This window comes from Ixodes scapularis, unplaced genomic scaffold, assembly GCF_016920785.2.
Source record: "Ixodes scapularis isolate PalLabHiFi unplaced genomic scaffold, ASM1692078v2 PGA_scaffold2__306_contigs__length_199485367, whole genome shotgun sequence".
Classification (NCBI taxonomy): Eukaryota; Metazoa; Arthropoda; class Arachnida; order Ixodida; family Ixodidae; genus Ixodes; species Ixodes scapularis.
In genome coordinates this window covers 133,961,866-133,973,799 of record NW_024609857.1, presented here as the reverse complement: position 1 = coordinate 133,973,799, position 11,934 = coordinate 133,961,866, and the positions used below count along the sequence as shown (strand labels likewise).

The following is an 11,934-nucleotide window of genomic DNA, read 5'->3' as shown; positions in this document are numbered from 1 at the left end:
AGTTCCGACTTGAAATAGCACACCAATGTGACCGGTTAAATATATTTTCGAGAAAGGGTGCTACAAGATCCGTAAAGATCTTGACTTTTGCGAGCCATTTTAGCGTGTAAATTTTTTTGTAACACCCTGTATTTCGTAATAGCTCTTGAAAGTAAATATGAGACTTTAGAAAACAAGGAGTTTTGAATTTTTTGTACAATTTTAATATGTTACAATCAGGGGTGGATCCAGAGGATCCCCTGAAGGGGGACCCCAGGATTGAAAAAAAGGGGTGGGAGTTACAAAAAGGGAACTCACTACACACCTTATTGCGTGTTGGATCTTTTTTTAAATACGCACCAATAGTAGAGAGAGGTATTTCCTCCTCAGCGACAAAGTGTGGCAATTCAAGACGATTGCGATGCCTCCCGCTTCGAATCAAGGAATAACGGAATCTTGATTTGTTTCTGTGCCCTCTTCGCACGACCTAAGACTGTGGTTTAGGTTTTTCGGTACATTCCGATAAACCACAAAAGTTATTCCCAAGTTGGTTTTATCGAAATCGGTCCTTGAATAAGAAAAAAACCAACCTTTGCGGGAAGAAAACTTTCATCTGCAGTTTTATTTTGGCAGTAAACACTGCCTCCAATGAACTGTCCGCGAGGCTCGTTTTTGCTCTGGATCCCCACGTCTCGTTTCCTTTCCTTGTCAGTACAAGGATGCCTTCCAATTATTCGGGTCACATGAATGTTCGACGGTGGTTGCATCTGGATCTGCCACTGGCTCTGATGCGCAGGATGTCCGGATACTCTCCCCCAAATAATAACCAAGCAATGCTGTTAAAATGCGCCTCGACCAAATTTTTCACGTGTTCTTTTTTTTGTAAGGCAACTGTTTCTTGTGTTCAAACTTAATTAATATGTTCCTTAACTAATTCTTTCCAGTTTCACCCAACAAATACGTGCCAGCAAGGTCAAGCCCCAAGAAAGCTGTGTGGCCACTTGAAAACGCAGAAATGGGCTCACTCGGCTTGCCTGCGACTAGTGCCAATGGACGGCCTGGGACTACTGCCGGCTCACCCATTCATCCCTTAACTGAAGACAGAATACCTGATCATGAAACCTGTGGTGAGTCCTCGACTGCGTCGGATGGCACAGGACATCAATTGATTACGTCGATAGCTACTACTTCAACCTCTGTGCAAGACGACTTCGTCCCCATCCATCCTTGCACGGCTGCGGAGGTAGAAGATGCTAGTGATCTTTTATCACCAACTGACAGTGAGCTGCAACAAGGAAGCATGCTAGCACAAACAGAAAGCCTATGGTGCCTTGAGCTTAAGAAAGTTGTAGCAGATGTGACAAGGAAATATAAGCTTCAACATCATCACAAAAATGCAAAAAAAAAAAAAAAATTCAGACTTTGAAGAATGAATTACAAAGTGCACAAGAACAACTTCGGGCAGTCAGGGACCCTAAATTCCTGGCTGATGACCAGAAGAAGGCAATTGCAAAGCAATCCAGAAGGGGAATGACATGGTTTGTGCAGACCGCAAAGCGAGCCTTACAAATGAAGTTCGCATCTGGAACAACAGGCTACGAACTCCTCCGAACACTGGGCTATCCACTGCCCAGCGCCACAACTCTGTTGAGGAGAATGCAGAGCTTTTACTCCTTGCCTGGAATTCTCGGAGAGGTGTTCGACATTTTAAAGAGAAAAGCTTATGCCATGGAAGAGGCAGAACGAGACTGTGTGTTCTTCTTAGACGAGATAGAAATTGAGCCAGGCATTGCGGATGACCAGGCTGAAGACTGCTTCCTTGGGTCCATGATTCTTCCAAAAAAGAATGACGACGCTAATCGTGCCCTGGTATTTATGCTGGGAGGTCTGACATCCCGATGGAAACAAGTGATCGCCTACCACTTCACATGAAGGTCACTTGATGGCACACTCCTCAAGGACTTCGTTCTGGACCTCGTGATGTTGTCCTATGAGGTGGGACTGAAGGTACTGGCAGTCACTAGCGATATGGGTGCTTCAAACCGGGCTATGTGGCGCGAGCTTGAGCTTATCAGCACGAGACCTGAGGACATATTTTGTAGCATTCCCCACCCACACCTGCAAGGACGCCGGCGGACGTTGCACATTTGATCAAGAACATTCGAGGCCAACTCCTTCGCTCTTAAGTTTTTGTCCCCAGCAAGCGGACCATGGAAGAAAATGGGCTGCCCAGTGCCAGGGTCAAGCTGGAGTACCTTGAGACAGACCTAAACACGGACAAAGAGAATGAACTCAAAGTTGCACCAGGCTTGTCTGAAATCTATGTGAGCCAGGGACACTTCACAAAGATGAAGGTTAACATCACCGTACAGTTTTTTCGAGAGGCTTCAACTGTCATACGGTACAGGGTGAGCCAAGGGCAACTGCCACCAGAGACAGAAACCAGAGCTTGGTTTTGTGAGCTTGTTTTCGGCTGGTTTACCCTCATGTCATCGAGGCGCTCAGTTGTGGCCATCTGTCACTTTGACGGCAACAAATACCGTGCTGCCATTCAGAAGCTGAACCTCGCACCTCGGACGTTCCGCGAAATGACCATGGGTGAGACATCGTACTGGAAGCCGTCTTAGGCGGGTCTCATTCCTTCCACAACTGTGGTTTATCAGCTCCAAGAAGAACTGCTTAACGAGCATGGATATGACTATCTGCTCACGGGAAAAATGACGCAGGACTGTTTAGAAAATTTGTTTTCTGTTATCGGTATAAAGAAGCCAGTGCCAAGCGCGTGCGACTTCAAGTATGCTCTCCGAATGGTCTGCGTGAGCCAGTTCGTCTACACTCATGAAGACATCTGGTTACACGGTAGATGACAGAGAGTACCTTGCAGACCTGTTCTCAGCTTGTCCAAGGGCTGCACCTCAAGAGGCTACTCCGACGAAAGAGGTCATGTATGGCATGCTCGACTCGCTCACCGAAGAAGAGGGTGATATCTTGGCGTACGTTGCAGGATTTCTTCTGCTGACAGTGCTTAAAAGTGTCAACTGCAACAACTGCAAGATAGCCCTGACAGCGAACTCTAACAGCCAACATGGAACACTCATTATGCTTAAGGAATTTGTCAGAGACGGTAAAAACCTCACGTACCCCAGCGACGCAGCCATGAAATATCTCGTCGACTGTGAAGAGCAGTTCAAGGGCCTGACCTACATCACTGACATTTTGAGTCTGACCACTCCGTTTAAAACCATTCTGACTGTTCTTAAAGGAAACAGTACCGTGAATGCAGGAACAGGCTCTCCACACAGAGACGATGTCGAGCGGCTGCCTCTAGAAAATTATCTTCGCTTCTGGTTGAAAGTTCACTTGAAGCAGGTTGTCGCGAAGAACAAGTAAATGGCCATTCCAGCGAAACGTGCGCTGGAGTGCAATTCGGCAAGTGTATTACAACTGCAAACATGGAGTCTTTAATGGGCATTATACGATGATGATAAACACCTCTGTGCACCTGGACAAATGATGTTCTATCAAACATGCAAGAGTGAAGATTTCGAGTTGTGATGCCAATGTGCAGTGTGAGCAAACTGCTCTGTGCGCCACAGTTCTATAACTATAAATGAATAAAGGGCAAACGCCAACCAATCCCTAAAAATCGTAGGGTCCCAACGTTTCGGTGCCGGTTCGGCACCTTCTTCACGGGGGCTATTTAAAGGAGAAGTAGCTTCTTTCTTTTCTTCTGCGGTGAATGTAGCGCAGTGTGACAAGTTAGTGGCGCCCCCCTCCAGTCTGCCCGTCTGCGGCCGCCTGGCTCGGCGGGCAACATTGTTCACCTCACCGAATAAACACCGTTGAGCACACGCTGCTCCGGTCAGTCATCGTCCACCCTCACAACCAGGCTGCGTGTCGTCTCTTCTCGGCGGGTGCTTCGGCCCCCTTCGTCCACGTTCCAGAAAGATCGTGACACTGGCGACGAGGATGGGACGAGGAGTGTGACAAGTTAGTGGTGCCCCCCTCCGGTCCGCCCGCCTGTGGCCGCCAGCCTCGGCGGGCAACATTGATCACCGCGCCCCAATAAACACCGTTGAGCACACGCTGCTCCGGTCAGTCATCGTCCACCCTCACAACCAGGCTGCGTGTCGTCTCTTCTCGGCGGGTGCTTCGGCCCCCTTCGTCCACGTTCCAGAAAGATCGTGACACTGGCGACGAGGAACCGTGGCACTGGAGGCCACCAACGTGCACGGTTCGGCCCACGCCGCCGAGAGAGTCGCTACACCGCACCCCGCTCCTGTCGCCATGCCGCTCTACGGGAGGCTCGAGCCGTTCGAGGGAGATGGGTCCGCCTGGCCGGTCTACGAAGAACAGGTCCACGTGTTCTTCCGGGCGAACGACACGCCCGAGGCGAAACAACGGGACATCTTCCTGGCCAGCTGCGGGACCCGAGTCTTCAGCCTCCTGCTCGACCTCCTCAAGCCGGCCACGCCGCACGTCAAAACGCTGGGCGAGCTGCTCGCCACGCTGCGCTCGCACTTCAGCCCGGCGCCGTCCACGCTTATGGAGCGGTTCCGCTTCAACAACCGGAGCCGCCAGGACGGGGAGACCCTCGGGCAGTTCGTCGCTGCGCTACGAGGGTTAGCGAGCACCTGCGCCTTCGGCGACCAGTTGGACTCGCTACTCCGGGACCGGTTCGTCTGCGGCATCAACAACTCCGCCATGCAGACGAGACTCCTGGAGCTCCCCGACCCCTCGCTGGACGACGCGGTGAAGGCAGCGCTGGCGATGGAAGCAGCAGCGAAAGACGCCAGCGAGATAGCGCGTGCGGCCGGCTCACCGTCGACGGAAGCGGCGGTGAACAAGATGGCGGCAAGGAGCGGTGCCTGCAGCCGCTGCGGTGCTGCCCACTCCCCCTCACAGTGCCAGTTCGTCCAAGCACGATGCTTCACGTGCGGGGGAACTGGGCACCTCGCACGTGTCTGCCGAGGAGGGAGGACGAGCGGCGGCCAGCAGCAGCAGCAGCCTGGTTCAAGCCCGGGCTCCAGCCAAGCCCGCGGCCAGGGTGGTCGTCGCAAGAGAACGCGGCGGGGACGAGTGGCACCAGGTCCGGGTACCTCCTCAGCCAGGGTCCACGTTGTGGCCGAGGACCCGCAGATTTTCGACGTGTGGCAGACGAGTAAGCCTTCATCGTCTGTGCCACCATACATGGTGTCTGTCGAAATCTGCGGCCACCCCATCACCATGGAGCTGGACACGGGGGCCAGCGTGTCGGTCATGCCCGGGAAGCTGTTCAAGCGGACCTTCCCCGGCGTGTCCATCGAGGCGTCTGACGTCATGCTGCGCAGCTACTCCGGGCAGCTTTCCCAGGTCCAGGGTCGGGCCCAAGTCAGCGTTCGCCTTGGCGACAGGGAGGCAATCCTTCCCCTTTACTTAACCAAGGGGTCGTCGCCGACGCTGCTGGGCCGAAACTGGATTCACTCGCTGGGTGTTCGGCTGCCGGAGTACCAAGAAGCTGCGCTGCACGTGGTGCAAGACGTCCCGAGCCTCCTGACCGACTTCCAGTCCCTGTTCCAGCCGGGGGTGGGCACCTTCGCCGGCACGACGGTCGGCATCCACATACCCGAGGGAACCCGGCCTCGATTCTTCAAGCCGCGTCCGCTGCCGTTTGCCCTGAAGGACGGGGTCACCCAGGAGCTGCAACGGCTGCAGCGAGAGGGTATCCTGGTGCCCGTCAAGACTTCCGAGTGGGCTGCACCAATTGTCCCAGTCCTCAAGCGAGACGGCCGCGTCAGGATCTGCGGGGACTTCAAGGTCACCATCAACCCCGTCGCTACCGTCGAGAAGTACCCGCTGCCTCGGGTAGAAGATCTCTGGTCGGCTCTGTCCGGGGGACAGAAGTTCACCAAGCTCGACCTTCGAGATGCCTACCAGCAGCTGGTGCTCCAGGATGCCGCCCGGAAGTACGTCACCATTTCGACTACCATGGGACTCTTCCAGTACACGCGCCTACCGTTCGGCGTGACCTCAGCCCCAGCCATCTTCCAGAGAGAGATGGACAACCTCTTCAGGGGCATGAGGCACGTGGCGGTGTACTTGGACGACATCCTGGTTACCGGTACCGACGACGGGGACCACCTGCAGAACCTGCGCAAAGTCCTGACACTACTACAGGACGCCGGTCTCAAGCTGAGGCTGGACAAGTGCGTGTTCCTGACCCCCAGCGTGGAGTACCTGGGACACATCATCTCCCAGGCTGGCCTGGCCCCGGCACCCCGCAAGATTGAGGCCTTGCTCAAGGCGCCGAAGCCCAAGAGCAAGAAGGAGCTTCAGAGCTACCTCGGCCTCATCAACTTCTACAGGAGGTTCCTGCCCAACCTTTCGACGCATCTAGAGCCGCTGCATCGCCTACTTCGTGATGGGCAGCAGTGGGCCTGGAAGAAGGAGCAGGACTTGGCCTTCCAGCGCAGCAAGGAGCTGGTCGTTAAGGCTCCAGTGCTGGTGCACTTCGACCCGGCCAAGCCTGTAGTCCTCACTGTGGATGCGTCGCCGTACGGGGTAGGAGCCGTCCTGTCGCACCGGGGTCAGGATGGTCAGGAACGCCCTGTGGCGTTTGCTTCTCGTCGTCTCCATGCGGCGGAGCAACGCTACAGCCAGCTCGACAGGGAAGGCTTCGCCCTCATCTTCGGGGTCCAGCGCTTCCATCAGTACCTGTGGGGCCGGCAGTTCGAGGCAGTCACGGACCACAAGCCGCTGCTGGGGCTGCTGGGACCTGACAAGGCGGTCCCAGTGCAAGCATCGCCTCGTGTGGTACGCTGGGCCTTGACGCTGGCAGCCTACAGGTACAAGCTGGTCTACCGCCCTGGGAAGGACTTGGGACCTGCTGACGCCCTGAGCCGCCTGCCCCTGCCGGAGGTGCCTGCTGCCGTTCCAGAGCCAGCTGACGTGTTCCTGCTGGAGCAGGCCTACCCGGGGGTGCTGACCAGGACTGCGGTGGCGCAGGCGACCAGCCGGGACCCGGTCCTGTCTCAGGTGGTCAAGGCGGTTGCCCGAGGGGAGGAGCTGCGTCACCAGGCCTACAGCCACAAGACCGCCGAGCTGAGCTTGGAGCAAGGCTGCCTCCTGTGGGGTTCCAGGGTGGTGATTCCACAAAGTCTGCGGGCCAAGGTGCTGCAGCTGCTGCACGCGGGGCATCCTGGCATCGAAAAGACCAAGATGGTGGCACGGTCGCACGTTTGGTGGCCTGGCTTGGACCAGGACATCGTGCACCAGGTGCAAGGCTGCCAGGTCTGCCAGGAGAACCAGCGAGCCTCGCGCCACGTGGAGATCACCCCCTGGCCGTTCCCACAGAGGCCGTGGTCCCGCTTGCACGTGGACTATGCGGGACCCTTCAAGGGCCACTACTTCCTGGTGGTAGTGGACGCCTTCTCCAAGTGGGTGGAGGCACTGCCAGTCACCAGTCCCTCGGCAAGCGCGACCATTGCGGCTCTGCGGCAGGTCTTCGCGGCGCAGGGATTGCCGGACATTATCGTGTCTGATAATGGTCCCGCTTTCGCCAGCGCCGAGTACCTCGACTGGCTGCAGAGGAATGGAATCCGCTGGATGCTGGTTCCGCCGTACCACCCCGCTTCCAATGGTGCGGCCGAGCGAGTGGTCCAGACCATCAAGGACAAGCTCAAGAAGAGCCAGCCCGGGGATTTCCGAACGCAGGTGGCCCGGGTACTGTTCCAGTACCGGACCACACCGCATGAGGTCACTGGCCGTGCCCCCTGCGAGCTTCTGCTGGGCCGGATGGTCAAGACCCCCCTGGACGTCTTGCACCCAGACCTCCGGTCCTCGGCGCTCCTGAAGCAGCTGAAGCAGAAGCTGGCTGCTGACCGAGGGTGCCGTCCCGGGCCTTTGCCGGAGCCGGGAGCGTCGGTGTACGCCAGGAACTTCCGTCCTGGCCCACCCTGGTCTGCCGGGCGTGTGGTTTCACCAGCGAGCGCCTCATCGCTGCTCGTCCGCATGCCCGACGGGACCACCTGGCACCGGCACGCCGACCATGTCAGGCCTCGCCTCGGGACCTGGCTTCCACCCTCGGCCGTCGCTTCGGAGGACCAGCCTGCAGGGGGCCCAACAACAGCACCAGTCGTGGCCAGTGGAGCGCCACCCACCACCCCGGAGGCGACAAGCGTCGCCACTCCTGTGGCACCAGTGCCACTCACAAATCCGGTCCCTGCAGCTCCACCGGGTGGAGCGCGACCGGTTCAGGCAGCGCCCGGCGTTGCCACACCTGGCCCGTCGACACCTGTACCCAGGCGGAGTGCACGGCAGCGGAGGCCACCTGACCGCTACTCGCCGGGGTGACCTTCATCGTCGACAGGCCGGGACTTTGCATGGCCAGACGCCGAGATGGTGTCGGCCGTGCGCGTCGTGTATTTAGTTATTTTGTTTTCAGGAAAAACAAACTGGGGGGGAGGAGTGTGACAAGTTAGTGGCGCCCCCCTCCAGTCTGCCCGTCTGCGGCCGCCTGGCTCGGCGGGCAACATTGTTCACCTCACCGAATAAACACCGTTGAGCACACGCTGCTCCGGTCAGTCATCGTCCACCCTCACAACCAGGCTGCGTGTCGTCTCTTCTCGGCGGGTGCTTCGGCCCCCTTCGTCCACGTTCCAGAAAGATCGTGACACGCAGTATCTTCGTTTTTTTACGGTGGTTAGTTTTCAAACCAGGTGCGGTACCTTCGTTTTCTTCGAAGTTGGTTATTTACAAACGAGGATCAGCATCTTCGTTTTCCTCTATGGTAGGGGCCTGTTTCTTTGGTGTTTTCTCTAAGTGTCGTAGTCCACTGACGTATGCTGAGGGCAAGGTGCCGGAGGATCGATTAATATTTCCTGGTGTGGTCTGTATGCGCCATGACTCAATAAAGAGTCGTTGCCGCCAGTTGGTTTCTACATCCAGGATTCGGGTATTTTCAAAGTCGATGCGGTGATCATTGTCCTCGCAGTGTTCCGCAACAGCGCTACGCTCTCGATCAAATCTCGATCAAATGCGAGGACAATGACCACCGCATCGACTTTGAAAATACCCGAATCCTGGATGTAGAAACGAACTGGCGGCAACGACTCTTTATTGAGTCATGGCGCATACAGACCACACCAGGAAATATTAATCGATCCTCCGGCACCTTGCCCTCAGCATACGTAAGTGGACTACGACACTTAGAGAAAACACCAAAGAAACGGGCCCCTACCATAGAGGAAAACGAAGATGCTGATCCTCGTTTGTAAATAACCAACTTCGAAGAAAACAAAGGTACCGGACCTGGTTTGAAAACTAACCACCGTAAAAAAACGAAGATACTGCGCTACATTCACCGCAGAAGAAAAGAAAGAAGCTACTTCTCCTTTAAATAGCCCCCCTGAAGAAGGTGCCGAGCCGGCACCGAAACGTTGGGACCCTACGATTTTTAGGGATTGGTTGGCGTTTGCCCTTTATTCATTTATAACATTTAACCCAACCAGGCAGACGTCTGCCGAAATGTTCACTTTCAAGTTCTATAACTTGGTGTGTTGACCTTATCTCGAAGCATGTAAAGCGGAAAAACACTGGGTTCCATCCTTACCACTGGCTCTTCAGAACTGAATGAACATTGTATCAGTATGCAGTAGTGGATAAACTCTGCATGATGCATTTTAGTCTCTAAGTTAGCAGTCATGTTGCATTGGCGAAATTTCTCGGCTGCAGCGAGAACTTTAATCGTTTTCATCTCAAGAACCTTAGTAAAATAAGTCCGGCACCTTCCGGTGCATTACCAATTTTAACCTTTAGGCGGTAACTTAATATATGTGCATTTAAGATCAGTTAGTTGTTATTTCACCAAAGGTAAACATTTAAAACTCGACATGCATTTGTGTTTTTCTGTGACCATCAAATCCTGTACGAATTACTTCACGCAGGACCTGAATTATGTACAAAAGAAGCTTTTTTTTTTACCTGATGACCACAATGTTGCTGTACATTAAAAGTAGACTAACCCTTTGCTCTGTCTATAAACACTAAACATGTAATTTGCATCTGCTTTCTTTGTTGCCTATTTGTTTATCGATTGAGTAGCTTCAATTATTCCCCAGAATATCAAGGGTCTGCTTTTCCGCTGTGTTACAAAAGTTTGCAATTCTATAAACTAGATTGAACTGGCCTGTCAGTGCAGATTGCATCAGGTGGTGGGGATGCCTCTCCAGAAATTTCAGTGAATGTCTCCAAGTTGTTAGGAATTTCAGTGCAATAGGCTCCTTGCACCAACGTCACATCGCTTACTTTTGACCCCCATGTAAAAGGAGGAGAGGGAAGCTCCATTTGTAAGAATTTTGAGTGACAGGTTAATCTTCTGGGAGGAGAATTGCGACGTCTGTGCAAATCCGGGAGGCACAAAGGCACTAATAAGAGGAGACCTCCTTCTTCCCCTTTTCTCTGGGGGGCATCGGAAATGACGTCCTGTGCAAGCCACGTATATGAATGTCTCAAAGTTGCTTGTTTTAATGATCTGTGCTGTTTATCGTTTGAGGTATTGTATTTACATTCCCGTAAAGCTTTCAGAAATTTCAGTGAAATATGAATGTCTCCAAGTTTTTTCTTAATTCTAGTGCACTGTACAGTTTATTGATTGACTGAGTAATTGCATGTGCATTTCTGGAGGTTTTCTCTGTTGTCTCTATAGTTACTTCCATAACCTTCGGTACTGCAGAGTTCCATGCAAATAAAAATGCTTTTTTTTAAATTGCTACAACGTGTGTATGTGAAGCAGCACCCGCGCAGCTCGCTTCCACGGGTATTGCTTCTCGGCAGTGCACCGGTGCTCGGTAAGAAGCGCACTCAACAGGGCTAACCCGCCGCAACCAACACTTCAAAAAACGTAAATAGTGCACTTCTTCCCGAAGCGAATATCGAATAGTGCATTATTAGAAACAACTATTCGAAATGTCAAATGTTCGCACAACCCTACATGGTTTATAGTTTCCACTGTATTAATCTGGCCAGCAGAAAGAGGGTCCTTGGGGGACAGAATGGGGGGAAGGGCACGTGAGAGCGTAGCTTTCACAGCGTTAACGAGACGGTTCTGACCATCAGAAAGAAGGGTGGACTGATATCACATGCAAGCCATGTATAAATGTGATCCATGAATGCTTGTGAAATCAAGGGCACACAGCTTAAAAGACAGCAAACAAACATGTTGCCACTGCTCCGCTTCCCCTGACTATGTACAAGACTAGAGATGCCGGAAACTTCTTTCGAACCGGAGATTTGATGATCAAACCAAGGGTTTCGAACGTTTCCATGTTCGCTTGATTTCACATTTTCTAAACTTTCTTATTCAGAACGTTAATTTCCGACTTATTACATTTAGATATTCAATAATGTTTGAACCTTTGAACTTATCACATTCAGAATTTCAACGATCTTTAAACAATCCACCTGCGAGGAGAAAAAGTTTGACAAACTGTGAACCTTATTCGGAGATCAACAATACTTGTTGCAGCACTGTGCACTGCTGCGTCTTGTTCTGGTTTCGCTGCTAGCGTATGCTTGTTTTGTTGTGGTTCACAGAAAAGAAATGGCGTATGCCTCCACTATGTGTGGCAGGTTGCTACCGAGCCCATTTAGTGTGTAGAACAGCATCAGTGACTCCGAGGTAAAGTGCGAGCCAAGAAGCATTAGTGTGCATGTTCGAAATCCGGCCGAGGTGCTTAAGGTCTCAAGAAGGCTGATTGATGTTTGACTAAATGCGCAGTACCTCAATGGGGTGCCCTCCTCCGCTGTGAATTGTGCAAGCACCTCCGCGTGGAGTCACGTTTCAACTCTCGAGTTAAAACAGCCGTCTAAGCCATATTGAATATCTTGTATCTACACCCTCCATAGAAGGAAGTCTTTGTGTCGTGTACAGACAGCAGCACAGGGCGCGGCAATGAAGTACAGCAAACGCGGTATAGG

General features: G+C 53.2%; 1 protein-coding gene across 1 annotated transcript; it reads left to right on the top strand.

Moving 5' to 3' along the window:
- The first annotated feature begins 1,509 nt into the window (after nucleotides 1-1,509).
- LOC120846302 lies at nucleotides 1,510-1,911 on the top strand. The gene has a single exon (XM_040218023.1). It carries the CDS (start codon nucleotides 1,510-1,512, stop codon nucleotides 1,909-1,911), a length of 402 nt encoding a protein of 133 aa, XP_040073957.1.
- The last annotated feature ends 10,023 nt before the right edge of the window (nucleotides 1,912-11,934 follow it).

Coding starts and splice junctions, on each gene's coding strand:
- LOC120846302 (XM_040218023.1), top strand. CDS start 1,510: ATGACATGGTTTGTGCAGACCGCAAAGCGAGCCTTACAAATGAAGTTC.